Source organism: Gymnoscopelus microlampas, assembly GCF_963454915.1.
Source record: "Gymnoscopelus microlampas genome assembly, chromosome: 5".
Classification (NCBI taxonomy): Eukaryota; Metazoa; Chordata; class Actinopteri; order Myctophiformes; family Myctophidae; genus Gymnoscopelus; species Gymnoscopelus microlampas.
The window spans coordinates 33,021,983-33,045,668 of NC_139942.1; the positions used below are offsets into that span (position 1 = coordinate 33,021,983).

The 23,686-nt window shown below is 42.9% G+C and overlaps 1 protein-coding gene across 2 annotated transcripts in view; it reads right to left on the reverse strand.

Moving 5' to 3' along the window:
* The window catches only part of LOC311046417 (solute carrier family 22 member 23-like), a 57,012-nt gene that overhangs the window by 23,756 nt on the left and 9,570 nt on the right, over positions 1 to 23,686 (reverse strand). Inside the window, exons 3-4 of one of the 2 annotated variants that reach the window (XM_084058705.1) lie at positions 18,530 to 18,633; positions 17,960 to 18,114 (exon numbers count right to left, since the gene is read on the reverse strand). In XM_084058705.1, coding sequence (XP_083914831.1) covers positions 17,960 to 18,114; positions 18,530 to 18,633 — 259 coding nt within the window. Of the gene's footprint in view, positions 1 to 17,959; positions 18,115 to 18,529; positions 18,634 to 23,686 lie in introns of those variants that run through there. The other variant, XM_084058706.1, reaches the window with a different exon arrangement.

A 23,686-nucleotide genomic window follows, 5' to 3' on the forward strand; every position in this document is an offset into this window, starting at 1 on the left:
CGTGAGGCAAGTCAGTTATAGGGAATGAATTGAAATGGCTTTATGCCTCACGTAAGGAATAAGGCAGCGACAAAACGATTGTTTTAACTGTGTGAGCTAGGCCTGAGAGTGTACAAATGGTTCCATTTGTACCCTCTCAGGGTTATGGTGGTCCATTAGAATTAGGGTTGTCCGATATTGGCTTTTTTACCGATAACCGATATACCGATATTGTCCAACTCTTAATTACCGATACCGATATCAACCGATACCGATATATGCGGGGATTATTGTGATTAGGGTAAGCTCAAATTTCATATCACACACACCATATACAGTAAGAACTCCTGTAACTTATTTATAAAGCAAAAAAAAAAAAAAAAAAAAAAAAAAAATTTTTTTTTTCAAAAACCGATACCGATATTTTCCCGATATCAATTTTTATGCTAATATCGGCCGATAATATCGGGAGGCCGATAATATCGGACATCCCTAATTAGAATAGAACCACTAGTATTGTAATTGTATAGCAGACGTGACGTTTTTTTTTCATGAATTGAGTACAAAGGACCCCAATGGAAACAAGCCATAGTGCTTTCTTGGGGTTTAAACTCGTCTTAACAGACCTTGTATTGAACTGTACTTCACTGTGCCTGTCTTTGCAAACCGTTAATGAAGTATTCAATCTATCAATCAATCAATCAAGTCCATATACCAGCTCTGACAGTGTGATCAAGCCGTGTTCCGGAAACAGGTTCCAAAATGTGATGGAACCGAGTCCGGTTCCTCGATGTTGGATCCAGTTCCGGATCCCAACACTAAACCCATTAAGACCTGAAGCCGATTCTACAAATGTCTACTAAATATTCTAAACAGTTTTCTGAAAAATGTATGTTTCTATATCAGTGGTGCTCAAACTTTTTCATGTGAAGGACCCCCAAAATGATGTGTATTTGGCCGCTGACCCCCATCTCAAAGTAGTTTGTTCCAGGGACCCCCAGAAACAAAGATTTGAGATAAAAATGTTTGCTTTAAAATAATAAATATTCAAAGATTTGCACACATTTTCACGATTTCTCAAAAATAGCAGATCTACAAGCTCGTAGCGCGGCACTCGGTGCCGCGCTACGAGCTTGTATATCTGCTATTTTTGAATAGCCCAAAGTGTAAAATAATGCTTTTTAGCTCAAATCAAAAAATGACACAGTTCCAGGTCTTAAAGGGTTAATACTGTGTATAGCATGGTGTTACTGTATGCACTGTACATCATACTGCGTAGCATGTGGTGTATGTCTATGTGAATAACAAAGGGATCCACTGTACATAGCTACAGTATAGCTACTTTTGCGCTGATGATCACAATATGGAAGAAGCCAGGTCAATCCACTCTATTTCAGTCTGATGAGAAGAGCGCCGTAGGCCCTGGAGGAAATCCAGAGGAAACCCAGATGGGAGACTTTTACAGTACGTATAGTAAAAATGCCATGCAGAGAGAGAGATAGGAGGACGGACGCATGGTTGGAACTTTGCTGAGCAGCCAAGAATGCACACACACTGCATAAAAAAAAGGGAACTTTAACCCTGCTCAGAGAGGGGGAAAAAAACTGAGTCTGCACCTTAACCCATTTATCAGGAGATGGCGTGGGGGAAGGAGGAGGGTTGGGGGAAGGAGGAGGGTTGGGGGGAGGAAGCACAACACACAGGGAGGACGGTTCAGCGTGTGTGCTTCACGATGGAACTGCTTCCTTTTAGTCCAAAAGCCTTTGTTTCTGCTCTCACAACGTGGGGGCGCCTATAGCCCTGTCTGTCTCTATTAGAAAGAGCGGTGTGCTCTATTATTGGAGGTGTTTCGTTCAATGGCCCGTTTATCAGTCAGGGAGGGATAACATGAGGAGATGTGACAGATCGGATGCCTCTCTCTGGCCTTTTTTTCCTTCTTAAACCCCCCCACCCCCTCCCAACAAAGATCCTTCTGGTACCTGAGGCGATGCTGGGGCCCCTGTGATGCAGTTGTTGTGTGAAGGAAGACATGCCTTGATGATCACGGTCCCCGGGGAGCCATAGAACGTTGTAGCAGGAATTAAATGCTCATCTTTTACTGTCCAGGACTAGACAATGTTTTGTAGGGGCCAGACCGACTGATATCCATCAAAGGCACACACAGGCACGCACGCACACACACGCACACACACGCATGTCTGTAACAGGTTTCTGAAAAAGGTATGTTGCTACAATGTCAGTGGTACTCAAGCTTTTCTAGATCTACAAGCTATGAGCTTGTAGATCTGCTATTTTTGAATAGCCCAAAGAAATCTAAAATGACACAGCAGATGCGTTCCTGTATTGAATGGGTTAAATACAGCTCCAGCGTACGAACGAGCAAGTAGGCAAAACAACAAAGCAATCCGTCTGTCAGGTTGTAACGCAAAAAAACCAAAAAAACCTGGAGCATGACGTTGACACAAATGAAGGGAAACGGGGTACACACACACACACACACACACACACACAGACACAGTCCCCACTTTCCTCTGTCTGATGCCTCCCCCGGCCCCCCGGCCCCCCCTCGTCTCTCTGTGTGGAGAGATTAATGCCTGTGGTATAAGGAGGGGAGGGGAGGGGAGGGGTGGTGGGGTGTGGGGGGGGGGGGGGAGGCACTGTGAGAAAGCACCTCATTACCAGGAGAGAGAGAGAGAGAGAGAGAGAGAGAGAACAGTGGAGGAGGATCAGTGGAGCTGGCTATAGGCCTCTCCTGGCACAGCGTGGCACAGTGCTGCAGCACGACGTGCACGGAGCTCAGCAGCACCAAACCAACCAAGCCCTGTCTGAATGAGACGTGCTCTGCCCTCCTCCTCCTCCTCCTCCTCCTCCTCCTCCCATCGCAAAGAAAAAGGATGAAAAGGAAGCAAAGCAAAGCAAAGCAGGGACAGGACACATAGCTAGATAATGAGATGAGAGATGACCTAGAACTGTTGACTTAATCACATATGATGTCATCTTTTATTCTTAACCACTCGAGCCCTACTGCTTTTTATATTTCTTTCTGTCTCCTTCTTTCTTTCTTTTCTTTTTTCCTTTTTAATCTAAAATGACATGCCAGGCCTGGACCTCTAGCGTAGCGGTCCAGGCACCTAGGCTCAAAAGTAGCGTTGCGGGTTCGAGTCCCGATCCCGACGGCCTTTGCTGCGTGTCACTCTCTGCGTGTCACTCTCTCTCCCCATTTCCTGTCAGACTACTATCCTATCAATAAAGCCATAAAAGCCAAAAAATACATCTTTAAAATGACATGCCAAAAATGATGGACGCAAATGGTTAAATGTCATTTTTATATTCGATCTCACAGCCCTAATGTAACATGCTGCAATTCGGCAATACAGCTGCTATAGCATGTACGATGTACCATAGAAGCCTACATCACACACTGACAGTCACATACCGTCCCATTCATTAAAGGACAGATCAGACGAAAGGGCTTAGAAATGATCGTACGAGATGGATAAATACGAGCAGCAGCTCAGGTGTAAACCGGATCTTGTGCGAACCTGCCTTAGCTGTGATGCTATGTGAGATGTACAGACAGTAGTCTGTCCCAGTATGCGCTCTTATCTCTAACCATTTGTACGTGTTAAACTACGAGAGAGCGCACACACAAAGTCAGTGCAGTGTGAAGCCAGATTTGTGCCGATTAGCATGCGATGTGTCGACAAAAACAACATATTTTCAACCGAAGCTGGTTGTGTGTCAGCACAATAGAACGTACAGTACGGTGCTACCATGTCCTGAGTAAGTAAGTAAGTAAGTAGCCTTATGAACCAGTGGTTCCCGAGCTATGTGGCCCATGGGGTCATCTCCTGTTTCCGTAGCACGAGGGCAGCTCGTACACCCCCTGGACATGACGCCTAGTATGCTGCAGGAACTTAACCCCCAATCCAACCCTTAACCCATGTAGACCTGAGGTTCCGAATCTACAAATGTCTTCTGAATCCTAACAGTTTTCTGAAAAAGGTATGTTGCTATATCAGTGGTGCTCAAACTTTTTCATGTCAAGGACCACCCAAAATTATATCCATTTGGCCGCCGACCCGCCATCTCAAAAAATGTTGTTCCAGAAGCAAAGATTTGAGTCAAAAAATGTCCCCTTTTCAAAATATATATATATTCAAATATTTGCACAAATGTTCAAAATTTCTCAAAAATAGCAGATCTACAAGCTCATAGCGCGGCACTCGGTGCCGCGCTATGAGCTTGTAGATCTGCTATTTTTGAAAAGCCAAAAGTATAAAATATGGATAGAGTGGTTACACAGCTGCGTTCCCGGTTCGAAGGGGTTAATGCCGAGTCCCAAGCCGAGAGGCTTTGGGGGACTATTTTTATTGCCTTTGATGTGACTCAGCCGAGGATTGAACCCCCGGTGTGGGGGGGGGGTGTACAAATACACAAACGCATCGATGTGTTGTGATGCATCGATCTGGAGGTGGCAAATTAACTGCATGCGATATGGGATGTTTGGTTGGAATTGATCCTTAAAGGTCAAAATGATCCTCAAAGCTATTTACGAACGTGATCCTGATCCTCAAATCTACTTCAGCGCAGGGCGGGCCCACTCCCAGCACGTCAGCGCTAAAGAGGAGGGTGGATCACAGAACACGCTGACCTTTAATGGACCTTCCTCTTTTAGTTGTTGGCTAAAGCTTGGCCACAGTTAGACCTGAATCAACAGAATTCGTTATGGAAGTTATGAAATAGGGCACTTCTGGGAAGTGAATGTGAAAGACTTGGTGAAATAAGAGAATTCATGATGAATATTTTCCTAAAGAATCGTAATTGATGCGAATCGTTGTGAGATCACAGATCTCACCCCTAGTTAATATCTTACTGCAAGTTATTGTGAGTATTTTTATAGCCGTCAACACGGGTAATGAAGCCGCTGAACAAGCTCTTGAGCAAACAGTGAGCCATCAAAGTCATGGTTTCACTTCTCCAGGCCATCGTTTTATATAGAGACACTTCAGCTGACAAAGTTAGTTATTAGCATTGTCATCATCAGCAATCCTGACTTAACAGAAAAGATTATAGTAATAACCTTTGGTTAAGTTGTTTTTGGACGGCATAGCAGACGTGGATGTGAAACTGCTGTGCTTCTCCAGTGTCCAGTTAAGCGAAATAACCAACAAAACCTGAAACAACTCAACCTAAAATAACATAATATGAATAATATATCAACAAGCACTAGCCATACATAATTTTTAAGCTTCAATGTATGTAAGACAACAATTCACACAGCAAAATCCTCAGTGTTAGTTTATCCTTAATGGACCCGTAAGGGTATTTGGTTCCATTTACACACTCTAAGACAGGGGTCTTCAACAGGGGGGGGGTCCTCAGAGCTACTACAGGGGGGCCGCAAAATCTTTGTGTGATATGTTATTGCATTTTTTTCTACATTAACCACTTGAACCACTAGCATCCCTTTTCTGAGGATAACTTTAGAGGTTTGGCTCAGAGGTTTGGCTTAGAGGGAAAAAAGAGCAGACCAAGTAAAAAGAAAAAAAAAAGCCTTATCTGAATCACAATTTTATACAATATAGAGGGGGTCCCAGCTTCACCTCTCTCTCAGCTAGAGGGTTCTTGGCCTGCAAACGTTGAAGACCCCCAGCTCTAAGAGTTCAATTAGCACCGACGATTCTTACCGTGCACCAACAAACACTACAGCATGTTTTCTTCCTGTGTGATCGTACCCATGGGTGACGTGTGCACCCAGTGTGACTCATCTGGGTCAGTAAGAATCTGTGTCAAAGGTTGAGATTAGTAATGCGTTCTTTGATGCGTTCTTATTGGGATACATGAAACACTACAACAAACAGCATGTTTATATAACCCCCCCCCACCCCCCCACCACCACCCCTCATGCATGTGCATTCAGACCAGCACCCACAGTCAGTATGCCCCCTCTCTCTCCCTGACCGCACTGCTCTGTTTAGTGCCAGGCCCCAAGGCACACATTCATTCTCTCTCTCTCTTTCTGTCGCTCACACACACACACACACACACACACACACACACACACACACACACACACACACACACACACACACACACACACACACACACACACACACACACACACACACACACACACACACACACTTTAGATTACACATCTTCCTCTCTAGGCAGGTATAGACAGGCTAGTAGTAGAGCCAAGTAACAAACACCCTTGGATGTGACATAGTACTTTCTTCTCATCCAAAAACGTATCCTGAGATGTACTCTGAGATGGCTTAAATGCTGTGGTCATGTGAGGTACAGTACATGTGCTTACATGTTATGCACTGCACTGCACCATTTACACACAACGTTTCAATAATATATCAAATGATCCACATTTTACTACATCTTTACTGTGACTAACACTGACTAATGGTGGCCCATATGATCCTTCAGTGCAACAGCAACCCTGTATAACAGTTCTATGTAAATAAGTTTATGACCTGCATTTGATTCCTGGTATTAACCCATTGAGACCTGGAACTGTCTCATTTTTAGATTTGAGCTAAAAAGCATTATTTTTTACACTTTGGGCTATTCAAAAATAGCAGATCTACAAGCTCATAGCGCGGCACCGAGTGCCGCGCTACGAGCTTGTAGATCTGCTATTTTTGAAAAATCGTGAAAATGTGTGCAAGTCTTTGAATATATATATTTTTAAAGCAAACATTTTTAACTCAAATCTTTGCTTCTGGGGGGTCCCTGGAACAACATATTTTGATGGGGGTCCGCGGCCAAATATATATCATTTTGGGGGTCCTTGACATGAAAAAGATTGAGCACCACTGATATAGAAACATAGGTTTTTAAGAATACTGCTGAGATTTAGGAGACATAAGAATCGGCTTCAGGTCTCAATGGGTTAAATAGACTTTGGCCTGAAGATATCCTTTAGATTTAACCAGTGCTCGTATTGTATTAGTCTCCAATTGCCAGTTTAATTGTAAACAAAGTAGAAAACAATGTGTATTCACAATTTATTTTCATACATACCTTCTTGAAAAGAGATATGGTATGTGTAATGATGTAACCAGCCACAGCTGTTAAAAGGCAGCACATGATTATTGCCGTATGCTCAATTACACGAGCGTGGTAAGGCAAGTGAAACAAGCGTCCTCCCTTTCAACCAACAAGCTGTTGAACGGGTGCTGAGGCCCTGTCGCCAAGTCTTGGCAACGCAAGCCGTCACACAGGCACCGTCACTTTATGTACGGTATATGACTACAGTATAGATAAACTTGTATTGACCCCGTGGGGGAACTACAGTTGTCAGTACAGCAGTTATGAAACACAGGAGGACATAGATAGGAACTAGTAACGCGTAGGGATTACGAAAAGAGTACCAGAAACCAGGTATACTAGTATAAATAAATAGTATACCTGGTATTGCCTGGTTCTACAGCACTTGGGTGCTGAGAACAGGTGTGATATGAGTGTAGTCACAGTGCACTCACACAGTGTAACCAACACGGCGTCCGCCTGAAACAACTCAACCTAAAATAACATAATATAAATAATATATCAACAAGTGCTAGCCATAGAGAATTTTGAAGCTTGCATGTATATAAGACACCAATTCACACAGCAAAATCCTCAGTGTTAGTTTATCCTTAATGGACCCGTAAGGGTATTTGGTTCCATTTGTACACTCTAAGACAGGGGTCTTCAACAGGGGGTCCTAAGAGCTACTACAGGGGGGCCGCAAAATCTTTGTGTGATATGTTATTATCGCGCTGCGAGGCGTTGTGAGCTTGTAGATCTGCTATTTTTGGCTAAAGTTCTCCTCATAAATGGGATGCTAGTGGTTAATGTAAAAAAATATAATATCACACAAAGATTTGGCGGCCCCCCTGTAGTAACTCTGAGGACCCCCTAGGGATCCCGGACCCCCTGTTGAAGGCCCCTGCTATATAATGTAGAACTACACCTCCCGAAAGCAGACAACGGAAGCCGTCATCTGACCTTTTCCTTCGTTTCTTTTTTTATGACTATATTTTGTGACTGAAAAATAATTTCACCCACGCCTTTACACCAACAGTCTAAACTTGTGATGTGATAATTGTGTTGATGTTGAAGTTGTTTACTTGTTTTCCTGTGGGAGGATTTGGCTGGAACTGTGGCTATGACCATCGACAGTTTTATCCTTTTGAATACAGTGGATAATACACGGTGTACGCACCTAAAGGTGACCGAACCACATAAGCCAGAAGGTCTTCAATCAAATAAATGTCTAACATTTATATTTATGATACTGAAATGTACTACTAACTACTACTACTAACTACTAACATTTATTTTTTAATTTTAGTTCAAAGCTGTGATCTGATCAAAAGTGAGCAGCTTTGAACATGAAACATTTCCACAAACGTCATGTGATCACCAGGGCTGCTGTCACTCACATGACATCAGTGTAAAGGACATGAAATGTGTCATCAATACTGCGGAAAATTCATAAAACAAATCAATTATTTGTATCTTAAATAAAACGAGCAGCCTCTTGTAGCTCCACCTGCTAGCACTGAAGCATAGAGGTAAACAACCAGCCTGCTGCAGACCACTGCCCAAGAGCACAACAACCCCTGTCTCACTCACACTGAACACAATGACCTCACACACAAACAAACACCCAACACAGCCAGCTTTGCGTGACTCTGACTCACAGCTCGACATCAAGCTGTGTGTGTTCACGTGTGTGTGTGTGTGTGTGTGTGTGTGTGTGTGTGTGTGTGTGTGTGTGTGTGGGTGGGTGTGTGTGTGTGTGTGAGTCTGTGCACCTGCTTGTGCTTGTGTTACACTTACAGTCAAAGAGTAGCAAACTATGCAAGGCAGCAAGTATGACCCTGAGCTGTATAAAGCACTGAAGCCTGCCTGCCTGCCTGCTGCTACAATGCTAAAAATGCTAACACACACTCACTAGATGGGACACTGGGGGTATATAAATAGCGGCACTGCATCGGATGACTCTTCACTGCTATACTGTATGCTATGCTGTGCTCCCCCCCCCCCCTCAGTAATGTTTAATAGCCGACATAGATCAATGCCACAGAGAGATGATGTATCGGTCCGGACCATTTCACATGAAAGGGCTTAGTGTTGCCATGCAGCAGCACTTTCACCCTTTTCACGTCGAGACAGACGAGGCAGTGCGATTTTTTCCCTCGTGCTGCTGCACCACAGTGGTGTAGCACCGTCCAGACAGGCAGCAGGGATCATTAATGCCAGAATGGTTAACCCATTAAGACCGGGAACGCATCATCTGTGTCATTTTTAGATTTCTTTGGCGATAAAAAAAAAATAGCAGATGTACAAGCTCGTCGCGCGGCACTCTCGGTTGTAGATCTGCTATTTTTGAAAATCGCTATTTTGGAAAAATCATGAAAATTAGTGCAAATCTTTGAATATATATATTATTTTAAAGCGATTTTTTTAAATTTTAAAATTAAATTTTAAAATTAAAATCTTTGCTTCTGGGGGTCCCTGGAACAAAATATCTTGAGATAAGGGTCGACGGCCAAATACATATCATTTTGCGGGTCCTTGAGTCGTTTGAGAACCACTGATTATAGCGACGTAAGTTTAAAAAGAAAAACCGTTAGGATTTAGAAGACATTTGTAGAATCCCCCAGAAGCAAAGACTTGAGTTACAACTGTTCACTTAAAAAAATATATATATACTCAAAGATTTGCGCACATTTTCCACGATTTTTCCCAAAAATAGCAGATATACAAGCTCATAGCGCGGTACTCGGTGAGCTTGTATATCTGCTATTTTTGAATAGCCCAAAGAAATCTTAAAAATGATTATTTCCCGGTCTTAACAGGTTAATGCAGACAAAAGGTCTCTCACACTCAGTCTCTCATTATTACTTTTTTTCCCCCTCTTTTATCCCTGTGCCGTTTCCTCCACCGTTGTTCTCCCCCCACTGTTCCCTTCACTCCCTCCACCCCCCCCCCCCCCCCCTCTCTCTCTCTCTCTCTGGACGGCGCTGAGCGTCTGGGGGCCGTGCACAGCATTAGGTGTCACCCCACATCAGACTTGGCCGCCGACCGCGGTGGACCCCCAATCCGACAGGGCCCATCGTAGCGGAACGGACGGCGGCAGTGTACACACAACTGTTCCACTACGAACGAACGAACGGGGCTTAGCAGCAAGCAGTGGTGTAAAGTAACTCAGTACATTTGCTCAAGTACTGTACTTATAAGTACAATTTTGAGTTTTTTGTTTTTACTTTACCGGATTTTTCCAATTGTCTATACTTTTACTTCTACTCCACTACATCTCGGAGGCAAATATTGTACTTTTACTCCACTACAATTATTTGAAAACTTTAGTTACTAGTTACTTTGCAGATATAAATTATTACATTATAAAACATACATTAACCACTTTAGACCTGTTTTATAACTAGGCTATTTGAAAATAGCTGATCTACAAGCTCACAACGCGTCGCGATGCGACGCGTTGTGAGCTTGTAGATCTGCTATTTTCAAACATTTGAGTACTTTTACTTAGGGTACTTTAAGTACATTTTGATACCAATACTTTGGTACTTTTACTCAAGTAAATTTTGAATTCCAGACGTTTACTCGTAACGGAGTACTTCTACATTGCAGTATTGATACTTTTACTTAGGTAAAACATTTGAGTACTTTTTCCCACCACCAGCAAGCTTTTACGACTCTGCATGTGTGCATTTCCCAGTGCCTCCACAGGGCACACAGGGGATTAGTGGGTTGGGGGGGTTTGTGAGTGTCTCCTTGTTAATTATATCCAACCAAGGATTAAACATTTGTGTAATTGTAACGGCCCTAATGACACCTAAACCTCCATATGGATACTCAAGGGGCGAGTACAGTATGACGTAAGAACAAAATGGCCGCTGTGTGTGAATAATATGGTCACCGTCTCCAGTACAAACAGAGCTAAAAGTCATGGTTTTCGCCAGTGGTGTAAAGTAACTAAGTACATGTACTCAAGTACTGTACTTAAGAACAATTTTGAGATATTTTGGCTTTACTGGAGAGTTTCCAATTCTCAGTACTTTTACTTCTCCACTAGTTACTTTGTAGATTTTGATTACAAAACCTATATATATTTTGGCCATTTGAAAATAGCCGATCTACAAGCTCACATGCGACGCATTGTGAGCTTGTAGATCTGCTATTTTCACATGATTTTTACACATTTGAAAACTTTCTACTTTTGGTACTTTAAGTACATTTTGATGCCAATACTTTTGTACTTTCACTGAAGTAAATTTTGAGTTCCGGACTTTTACTTGTAACAGAGTATTTTTACATTGCAGTATTGATACTTTTATTTAAGTAAAAAAAAAAAAGAGTACTTTTTCCACCACTGGCTTTCGCCCCAACTCTCCATTGCAGACAAGAGTAAAATGAAAGAAACCACAACATAACTCCATGTGGTTAAAAAACGGAATTGCTCTATGGCCGACGGTGAGTGTGTAAGAGTTAAAGTGGGATTACGGCGATACACAATGGCTTTAGGAATGCAACCGACTAAAGAGATGTCTGTTTGTGGTCTGGTAACCAACAGACACACCACTAATCTACAATATAAACAATGAATGTATAAGTCTATTGTTCTGTTATTAAATGGAATGCGATGGATCTTTTCCAAATCGTTCGAAAACTCAAACACATGTACACATGGCGTCTTATGCGATAAATACCAAACAATGGTTAATCCATCTGCATTCAAATGACGGTTGTCCCTTTAAACAGTGTGGGTGTTGAATGATATACAGCCAACCTTTTATAAGCACCAGCACTGGTGGAGTTTAGTCAATACAGAACAGCTGAGGGGAAAACATCATGTGACCCAGTAGACACAACACACGGCCGTAAGGGAGGAAGTATAGCCAACACGTTGAACCTATAGAACTCTACTCATAAACATGGCAGTTTTCAGATGGTGGCTAACATGCCATAACACAGTGACAGTGTCAAAACCTTTCAACCCCCCAGTTTGACATGCATTAGGCCAGTGGTTTTCAACCTTTTTCATATCAAGGTCCGTTATTTATTCGGCATTTTGAGCCACGGGCGACCATTTGATGAGATTTAGACTCTCAGACCCAAAACTACGGTTTTGTCCACAAATCCATGCTGTATTGATGTGGTAGGAGAGATGATAGGCAAACGTTGATCAAAATAACAATTCTTCTACATTCTCTAATTGTGTAAGACTTGTTGTAAATTAAGTAATGCAGGTGTTTAACAATAATCTAACTCTTGAGAGCGTAAAATGAAACCAAATGGACCCGTAAGGGTCCATTTGGTTACATTTTACGCTCTTGAGAGCGTAAAATGTAACCAAATGGACCCGTAAGGGTCCATTTGGTTTCATTTCACGCTCTCAAGAGTTAAAGATCTATAAGGGTCCATTTGGTTACCAACTCTTCCATCAATTAGCTGGGGACCACCTGGAACCTCCTCAAGGACCACTGGTGGTCCCCGGACCACTGGTTGAGAACCACTGCATTAGGCCATGGACTCCCATTTGTATCTCTGGTGTCCTATTATTGTTATCATCATAGTTTCTATAAGTAAATATCGTTACAATTGTATTTACTATTGCTTGCATCTCTTTTGTCTCTCTCCCTCCCCCTCTTTCCCCCTGACACGGTCAAGGCAGATGGCTGCCTACCCCTAGAGCCTTGTTCTGCCGACTGCCTGAGGTCTTCTGTCTTGTTAAAAGGGAGTTTTTCCTTGCCAGAAGTTGCCACCTTTGCAAAAATGCTTGCTCAGGGTGTGGGGGTGGGGGGGGGGGGGTGTTTGTTCTTCCTCCGGACTGGCAGAGATAATAAATGTGTTGTAAAGTACCAAAAGCTTTGGAAAGTTTTGGAAGCAGCGACCGACCACTCATATTCTAAGTGCAGGCTACAGTAGCCCTACTGGTCTGATCTCATCTTACATCACAAGTATGTTCTGCAACAGCACGTTGCAGATATGATTCTTAAATGTCCACGTAGAATGTTTGTAGAGTCCTACATCTTCAGAGTAGGACTACAAACACGTACATGGACAATCAGAGTCATCAGAGGTGATTAAAAAATGACTTTTGTTGTACAAAATGAAAGAGTTTAGAAGTAGTGCTGCTCCTACCGGTCCAAAAATGGTTTGAACCAGTTTGCATGTTCTCCCCGTGTCTCCTAGGGTAGGTACCCTCACAAAAAACATGCAGTAATCCTGGTCTCTATACTGCCTCCCCCTGGTCAGCCGGGCGCCTGATGGAGGGGAAAGGAACTGGTGGGAATAACGTGTTCCTTCCACGCGCTACGTCCTACCGGGGAAACTCCCGCCTGTTAGGTGATAAGAAGCGGTCTGCTAACTCCTCATGCCTTGAAGGAAGCATGAGCTGAGTTCGGGGCTCTCCCCAGGCTGGCAGAGGGAGAGTAGCGCCCGGGATTACACGCTTAGGCATTGGCACTAGGTGAAGAATAGGGGTTACAAAATCGTGGGATAAAAACTTTAGGGGGAAAAAAATGGTTTGAACCGAGAAATTGGCATTCTTAGAGACCCATAAACTCACTAGTAAGGAAGTGGACATTTTGACCTGAGGCGCTTATAGGAAAGGGAATGGGGGGTCACCAAAATCAGCCGGGTTCATCATGTAATAAACCTATTATGCTATGATATATCTTCTGTGCAAAGATGACATTTTAGCCTGAAGGTGGCACTAGAGTAAAGGTCACTAAGACCTCAGGTGATTATTACTAAGGATTACTCAGCAGATTTCATGGCAATCCGCCCATTACTTTTTTAGATATCTTGTGTCAATGTGTGCTTTTGGAGGAAATCTAAGGAAGAACCTAGAGGAGATGCCATGGGGTCAACAAAATCAATAAGGTTCATCTTCCTGGGAGCGTGAAGGTCCACGGCAAAGTGGTTTTTGAAGAGATCTTATTTAGGAGTAAAGTGTTGGACGGACAGAGCAGCATCGCTATCCTTAGAGCCCAGCCGCTAGCAATGCTAGTAAATATATAATCTTCCCTGTTTGATTAACTGAAAAGGGAGTTTGAAGATATTTGTGTTTGGTGCGTGTTGCCTGACAACAGCCAGTGCAAAAAAAACATTGAGCTTCCTGCATGTCTATGGCTGACTGTTGGGTTTTTATGACTGTTACCTGAGGAGTTGGCTGGCTCAGTGATTCACTCAGAGAGTGACACTCCTTAAAGCCCTATTTACTCTGCAATCACTAGGATGGAGGATACAAAGAATGGAGATGTGGGGGAGGGAGAGAGAGAGAGAGAGAGAGAGAGAGACGGAGGAATGAAAGTGTTGATCATACAAAGTATAGCCATTGAAAGAGGGAGTGGTGAAAAAGTCAAATAGAATGTGAAGTAGAAGAAGTAAAAATGTTATAATAATACTACTACTACTAATAATAATAATAATAATTGGAAAATGATGTGGAGATAGGGCCCTCTGTTGAATATACATTTCTTGCTACACTGTTAAAGTTGTTTTCTGTTATCAAAGGTACTGCCCTTAGGGTGGCTCACCTGGTAAGAGAGCATACCACAGACATACAGGTAAATACGGCTATAGTCCTTCCTGCAGACCTGGCCTGGGTTCCAGTCAGACCCGAGGCTCTTTACTGCACGTCATCTCCCTCTCTCCCCCTTTCTGTCTCTCTGTTTACCCTCTCAATCCAAATATAGTAGAAATGCAGAATTACCCTTCATGACAATGGTTGAAATGAAATAAATACAAGCAGCAGTGGCCAACACACAACTAATGCAAGATAGTTAAGATACATTTTCAATTATGATGTGTGAAATAATATAGGGAAACGTGAGTTTCGAGCCATGTTCAACTTTAATTCAGCAACTAAACTGTCGCTTGATGGGGAAAGACTGGCTATTGTCATCGGGTTCAAGCTTCTCTTTTAAATTCTCCTCAATGAAAACAAACCGTCTTAAAAACTGCCCAATTACCCACTACCCAGCCAGTCTCCTCAACCCCAGGAAAGCCCCCCACAGTCTAGGCTGCCTCTGCCCTTGCCTCAGGACTGGACCAAACAGTACTTCTATTTTGGGAGTGTGCGCTGGAGCTTTTCGAAGGTATATGATGTGAAATAAATTAGAATGACAAGGACATGGAGGTCTCTCTCCCTCTGCCCTTGTTCCCTCCTCCTCCCCTCCCACCATCTCACCCATATTCCCTCTTTTGTCCCGTCCCTCTGCTCCTCTACACAATCACTGCAGCCAAAAGAGGCTTTTAAAAGGCTCCATCGAGCGACCAAACTCCACGTCGACTGCAAGGCCAATTATAAGCGCTCTATCACAAATCCCCCCCTTCTCTTTCTCCGTCTCTCTCCCTCTCGATTTCTCTCTCAAATAGTATAGCGATTTAACGGGACAGATTATTAGTCCTCAAGCCTTTACTGTACAGACTAGAGAGAAGGTCACGACCATATCCATGGGCAATATGTGCAGAAAATGAACAGTAAACAGCAGTGATGTGTGAGAGAGGCTGCAGTGAAGCAGACCCTCTCCTCATCTCAACTCTCCTCTCCTCTCTTCCTTTGCCAAGATAATATATTGACCAGGAGTAATGGCCAATCCAAAAATGAGAAAAGGATTTTTAACTGTTCCACTCAAATAAAATGTTTTGCAAAATTCCTTTTAACCCATTAAATCCGGGAACACATCTGTGCCATTTTTAGATTTCTTTGGCTATTCAAAAATAGCAGATATACAAGCTCATAGTGCGGCACCGAGTGCAGCGCTATGAGCTATTCTGCTATTGCTATTTTTGAAAAATCGTGAAAATGTGTGCAAATCTTTGAATATATATATTTCTAAAGCCAACATTTGTAACTCAAATCTTTGCTTCTGGGGGTCCCTGGAACAAAATATTTTGAGATGGGTGTCCGTGGCCAAATACATATCATTTTGGGGGTCCTTGACATGAAAAAGTTTGAGAACCAATGATATAGCAATTCTATATTGTAGAATCGGCCAAATTGTAACAAAAAAAAATCATAATTTTTCAAAAATAGCAGATCTACAAGCTCATAGCTTGTATATCTGCTATTTCTGAATAGCCAAAGAAATCTTAAAATGACACACAGATGCGTTCCCGGTCTTAATGGATTAAGAGTAGAGATGGTAGGAGTTGCACTGTTGCGAGACGCATACTTAAAGCCTTATATTCATATAATAATCAATGCGGTAGAGTGTTTGTTCAATAACTGGTCTCTCTCCAGCTCTTTAATAAACAGAATATACATTTTCAGGTGGGTTGCCAATTTCATCCAATCGGGAGAGAGTACCCATTTATCAGCCTCAGTTTTATGGTGTCCCAGTTTTGTTTCCAGATTTGTCTGCTAATTACTTTGTGTCATCACTTCTCATTTCACTTGTGTATCCTGTATCAGTTCTCTCTCTCCCGATTGGATAGAATTGGTATCCCGACCTGAAAATGCCCTTTCTGTCTACTAAAGAGACTGGGGTCCTCTGATACTGAACAGACACAGACACAGACACAGACACACACACACACACACACACACACACACACACACACACACACACACACACACACACACACACACACACACACACACACACACACACACACACACACACACACACACACACACACACACACACACACACACACACACACACACACACACACACACACACACAGCAATGATTACTATTAGAATATAGAGCTATTAAACACATATTCTAACAACAACAACAAAATATACATTTTAAAGAATCGAGTCTACAAATGCCTTCTAAATCCGTAGTGAAAGCAGTTACAGGTTAAATTTGTTAGGTGTAACATCACAAGACAAGTAGCTCTTCAAGTACACTTCCTTGCCGTTAGGGAAGACATACATCGTAACATAAAATCCGGAGTGTTCATTCTTCTCCGTGAGTTAAGGGTCACAAGAGGCTAACACTCATAGTTGAGGGCAGTTAGGGTAAACCAAGGATAACCTTTTTCTCTTCCCCTTCACTACTTTTAATTTGCTGAGTAACGGCAATAGCTGGCTGCCATTTCCTAGAAGTAAGAGCCCAGACCAAAACAAAGAAGCTAGGTTGTCCCTAAAGGCTTTAAAGGACTCTGTCAGTGTTCCATGTAATAGACCTGCATGTCCTGTATTGCTGTGAAGCAGAAGTGACCTTTGTCATTCCTCAGAGCCTCTGTCTCTCTCTGGTTAGAACATACATTAAAGCAGCTGCGCTGACACTGACCCACACCAGCGACAAACTCTCAAACAAGATGTCCAAGCCAGACCCCGAAGGGCATGGAAGTCATCCTTCCGTGACACTCGCGTAATAAGAGTATTTTAACCAAGCCCCTAGAACCGAGAGGGAGCAGTGAAGCACATTGGACATGCTGGCCGTTCGTAGGTACTGCAGCTTATTACAGCTGCCAGACGCATGAACGAGCGAAAACTGTTTCGACCAATGGGCTCGGCTCACGAGCTACGCGTCACATAGGACCCAAATAGGCCCCGCCCGTCACATTTCCCAACCCGGAAGAAGGGGTGAAAAGGGAGTTTGCGCTGGGTGAGCAACTCCATACAAGTGGATGGGTGGGTTTTAAATTCTACGATTTTAACCCATTAAGACCTGAGGCCGACTCTACAAATGCCTTCTAAAATCAGTAGTTCTCAAAACTTTCAAGTTGTTTCAAAAATGTAAAAAAAATAGCAGATGTACAAGCTCGCAGCGCGGCACGAAGTGACGCGCTGCGAGCTTGTATATCTGCTATTTTTTATATAGCATCTAAAATGACACAGATGCTTTCCCGGTTCTAATGGGTTTTAATGAACAACCCACTGTGGAAACGACAACCATAGCATATGTTATAATATCAATGTATAATCGATTGACTGTTATCTCCCACCAACGCGGGACGGCCTTCAGATTAGATGACTTACTGAGAACGTAGAGGGAAAGGGTGATCCCTGCCAAGCAGAAGCCCTCGAAGAAGCGCAGGGTGCTGAACATGGGAACGTTGACGGAGAAGGCCACAGTAAGACCGAACACCAACATGAACAGCACAGAGATGATCAGCACCGGATGGCGGCCAAACCTGTAGACAAGAGAGAAAGTTGGAGAGGGGACGTTACTGCATGGCATGCATTTAAATACAACATTCTCCCTAGTATCCCAGTGGCGGAAAGTAACTACTAATTACATTTACTCAAGTACTGTACTTTTTTAAGGTACTTTTTCACCTCAACATTTAGTTGAGTGTTTCCAATTTTCAATACTTTTACTCCACTACATCTCAGAGGCAAATATTGCACTTTTTACTCCACCACAATTATTTGAACACTTTATTTACTAGTTACTTTGTAGATTTTGATTATTATAACAATACATACATTAACCAGAGTATTTCTACATTGCAGAATAGATACTTTTAGTAAGAAATGTGAGTACTTCTTCCACCACTGTCCCTATCAGACAGCGGCAATGAAGAACTCTTGTGTGCAGTGTCTTACCAGTCGGCAAGAACGCCAAACACGAGGTATCCGAAGATGGTACCCACCAGAAGGGAGAACTTTGCGATGTGGACCTTCCATGCCGAGTCACACACCAGACTCCACTGTTGAGAGAAGTAAACAAAACAGGCATATGAAACAGGTGATGAAACTTCAACATCAAGTTCATGGGCACATCATAAGTTTACAGGTGTAAAAGAGAGGGGTGAAACACTTTTCTGTACAATCTCCAACGATTGGCAGTTTACATAGTCATAAGAATATAGAAAGACACAAAGTAAAAACTCATACAACAGGTCAACCATATCAAATACATAAGGTGTTTGTTAAAAGGAAAAGAGAAAAAACAATTAGGTAGAATACTATAGTCTCTTGTGCAAGACAAGTAAGAGACACCTCTCTTAGCAGCAGATATCAGTGATAGTGCTAGAGCATACATGCATAGATGGGCCCGGGGGCCACATGCGGCCCCCACCTTCACTTAATGCGGCCCGCAGGTTAATATGGGAATACTGATATATTATTGATTTCGGCCGCTACAATTCCAAACATGCAAACATGACCCGCTTTAATTACTTCAGTCTGTATTAGTAGCTTAATGACTAGTGTTCAAATTCTATTGTCTTTTTTATGTCCAATCCATTTGTATTTAAGTTCATAAAGTTAACATAAGTATAACTAAATGCATTTGAAATTAAATAAAAATGTTGCCTTTCAGGATTCCAAAAAAGAAAACGCGTTGCAATGCGACACGTTTTGAGCTTGTAGATCGGCTATTTTTGCAGTATATACAATGTGGCCCTCTGGGGTGAGTGTGGAAATATATAGTGGCCCTCTCCATCATCAAAGTTGCCCATCCCTGTGCTAGAGCAACAGCACAGCAGTAATGTATGCATAGTCACAATTTGCGTGGTGATTTTATATATGCATGCACAGCACACATCAAAATGAGCTAAGAATTTAATATCTTTTCACCTATTGTTCTATGTGGCAAAATATTCAATTTAACTGTGAGAGAGAAATGGGGTTTGTTATTGCATAATAGTATACGTGCCTTCAGTTCTTTATTTAACTCAAAGTGCTGGGTTAAAAGTGATCAGATCACTGTGTTTTTTTTCACGGTATTGTGCTGACTCCATGCTATTGCGAAAGCCGTATTTTCCATCTCAAAGTCATGAGTCAACTATTCACTGCAGCCTTTACTTCCCTCGAGCAGCAGTGGGGTTCCTAGCATGCAAATTATACTCTGTGTGTGTGTGTGTGTGTGTGTGTGTGTGTGTGTGTGTGTGTGTGTGTGTGTGTGTGTGTGTGTGTGTGTGTGTGTGTATGTGTGTGTGTGTGCGCAATTTGCATGTTCAACATGTTATGTATTTCTTTCTATATACATATACATATCTACATACAGATAAAGCACAGTAAATATGGGTCACTCAGGAGCTGAACAGTAGACTCGGATCACAAAATAATTATAAAATAATGTCAAAATAATAAATGGAGGCATGCCCCAGTGCCTCACACACGGAGTAAGATCTCATATACCACATAAATAAGGCTACTGTGTAGTCCTTACTGCATCTGTCACGGTCGGGTTCGAATCAGACCTAAGGCTCTTTCTTGCAAGTCATCCCCATTCTCTCCAATCGAAATAAAAATAGAAACAGAAATGCCTAAAGAAAAGTCATAATTACAGTCCTGATCAGGGTTGCCAGATCTGCTAATTATAATTTCCCCGCAAGATTTCATTTGAAAATAGCCGATCTACAAGCTCACAACGCGTCGCGATGCGACGCGTTGTGAGCTTGTAGATCTGCTATTTTCAAACAGCTGATGGATACGTTAAAGTGCTCATGTGGCCCATAGTCGCTTCTTTTGGGCTGGTTTTCCTAGACCTGGTTGCTTGTCTCTCTCGCGGAATCTGGCAACACTGGTCCCGATACATTCCAGAAGAATGTTGTGTTTGCGGGAAGAGTCTCATTATACAGCTATTTAAACATAAATGCTACATACTGAACGAGTCAAACATTTATGCGACTGTCATTTCTATTGCCATATTGTCATGTCAAATTAAGGGTAGTTAGTAGTACCATAGCTTTGGCACAGACGGAGAGGGATAGAGGTCTCCAGCTGTCTGTGGGGGACATTAGGCATCTAGGGATGGGCATGCTGGGGTGTGGCGGCGCGAACAGGTGCCTAAAAACCATTAGGCAGCTGGTCAGCACCCAAGCAACACCCCACAGTTTCAGGTTCAAGTTCTCATTGTCAATAACAAATTGCAGAGATTTTGAAAACGCATCCCCTTTGGACTACAAACAAAGTCCCTGGCTGTGACACCGTATGTAATAGTTTCAGCGAGAGGGCGATTCCAACCTCTTCCAACCTCTAGCATAGTGACCTGCTCAGAATGGTACGCTCCAGGATTACCCGGAGCCACCCAGCCATCACATGACCCAGGCATGCCACTCATTCATGGCTTTCGGTATCGATGTCAGCCGGTGACAAAGACAAGAGGGAGGCTGGGGGAGGCAAACAAGTACCTGTTGTGCAATGGCACCAAGAGGCAACAAATTGAGCACTTTAAATGTAAAGATGCTTGCTCAACCCTGGAACTGCGACAAACAAGCATAATTATCACCGAGTCAAAATCCTTGAGTGTGCCTGAGGACAGGATCTTTGTGTCTGAATAACAAACACATGACTAGTGCCGTGTCACGGCTGATCACCCTTTGATGACAATGCAGAACTGGACATCTGTGGCAGGAAATTATTATAGTATGTTGCATAATGTTGGAAGGTACCCAACAAAATGAGCATTAGTGCCAAAGAGCTGACCAATGTGTAAGACTATGTACAAGTCATCCAAAACACATCTTAGAGTGAATGCTGTTAACAGCATACAAGAATAGCATGGCAGTTGATTTTTCCACTGTGGCCACCCATGTTGAAAAAGGCTATATATAATGGTGTATACTGTCATTTGTCCGTGTTCTAACTCATATAGTACATGGCCATTTATCAATTTAGTGTCAGTCAGCTGTGAGTCAGCTGTGAGCTTGTAGATCGGCTATTTCCACTATTAGTGGGGTTTTTTTAAGTTATTAAACATGTCAGTCATTTCTTTGTATATTAGATCATTTGTCATATCCTCCCTGTGCAACTTCAAACCCTAAAAGCCAAACAGAAACGTCATTTTCATTCATATATTCCGGTGATCAACGACAGAAACTAAATCACAATTATTTGAGTGACAATTAATAATCAGGTAAAATGTCATCGTGACAGCCCTACCTATTTAATCAGACCGACATTCATTCTTATACTGTATGCTCAACATCTCTCGCTGCTACAATAAATGACAGCTCATCAGTGATGATCAATCTCCCTCCACCTCCCCAGCCTCCTCCTGTAGTAGCATTCATACAGTATGTATAATGTTCTTTTAATTTCTGTACATCTTTAGGTTCTGCCATAAAGGGTGCATTTACATAGCGCCTTTATCCAAGGCGCTTTACAATGATTGTGCATTTCATTCACACACCGATGGTGGAGGAAACCATGCAAGGCACCGACCTGCTCATCGGGAGCAATTAGGAGTTCAGTGTCTTGCTCAAGGACACTTCGACACTAACTCTGGGTGAAGGAACTGTTGTCCTAAGCGGCTGCTCTTACCTCCTGAGCCAGAGCCACTGCCGCCATAATGAGGGGTTCATTCATATATCTATTATCATGTCCATGTAATAACAGTATTGTTCATGTCTTTTAGCCCCTGTTTCCCCTCTCCCTGGTCACAATTGTACATTTGAATCTGTTCTTCATTTGTTTTGCCTGGTTATTCCAAAATTTAGCAAATCTATGAATATATACATTTTTAAAGCAAACATTTTTAACTCAAATCTTTGCTTCTGGGGGGCTCCCTGGAACAAAGATATTTTGAGATTAGGGTCCGTGACCAAATGCATATAATTGTGGGTGATCCTTGACATGAAAACGTTTGAGCACCACTGATATCACAGCAACATACGGTTTTCAGAAACCTGTTAGGATTTAGAAGACATTTGTAGATCGCCTTCCCGGATTGAATGGGTTAAATAAGAAAAACAATCTGTAGGCTCTGCTTTGGGGTGGAGGGTGATCTCAGAGTCTGTGTCATGCTTTGCACAGATCTGTTCTGGAGCATCATGGGACCAGAGCCACACCACCGTCATACAATGCTATTGCATTGTAATTAATTAATTATAATTACAATAAATGGTTTTCATCTTGATGAGAGATTGCCTGACTGAATGTAACCAAATGATTACATTTAGTACACTCATAGCACTGTTTCCTGCTGGTCGGTCCCAGGCAATCGTCTTAAACGCCATTCCAACTCTTATTTCGAAGCATTGAAATGGAAGTCTTGTGTAGGTACTAGGTAGTTAAGCACACACCTCTTAATCTGTTAGCTGAAAGCAAGCACAAAGCACAGGACAAAAGCCCTACTGCTGGAACTGTGTGTGCATGTGCGCGTGAGTGCGTGTGTGTGCGCACGCACGCTTGTGCGCATATCGTGTCCTCAACACTGTTCCAAGGCACAGATGGGGGACCAGGAGACAAGCAGTGAAAACCCTGGGGTGTCTGTCCCTCTCGGGGGGAAAAAGCGTCTGTTGTCCTACATCAATGGTCACTCTGCGCCAGTGAGCGTCATTAGCCGTGATGGGGAGGGACGCCTCCCTCCCAACTACAGCTGCACCCTACTGCACTCGTTGAACTACAGCGCGGGGGTGGAGGGGGGAGGGGTTTAGAAGAAAGAAAGAGAAACTATGGTTGGAGGAGGGGGTCAAGTGAGTGGAAAATGAAAAATATATGACCATTTCTTATAAATAAAGATAAGAGGAAGGAGAGGCATATTAACGACAGAGACAATTATAGGTGAAGGATGTGTTGGAGACAAGCTACGAGGCCGGCGTGGAGGAAGAAGAAATGTGAGGGGAAGAGAGACTGCTGCAGAGTTACTGCCTAGCAACAGCCCCCCCCCTCCCCCCAAGCCTGGCTTTATCCATGTCTTTTGAATTCCCACAGTGGAAGTTTTAACACGATTTCCTCCTCATCATCCCCGAGGTTGAGTGAGAACGCGTATCGTGGGGGCGGCGGCGTACGTGAAAATGAGCAATGAGTATG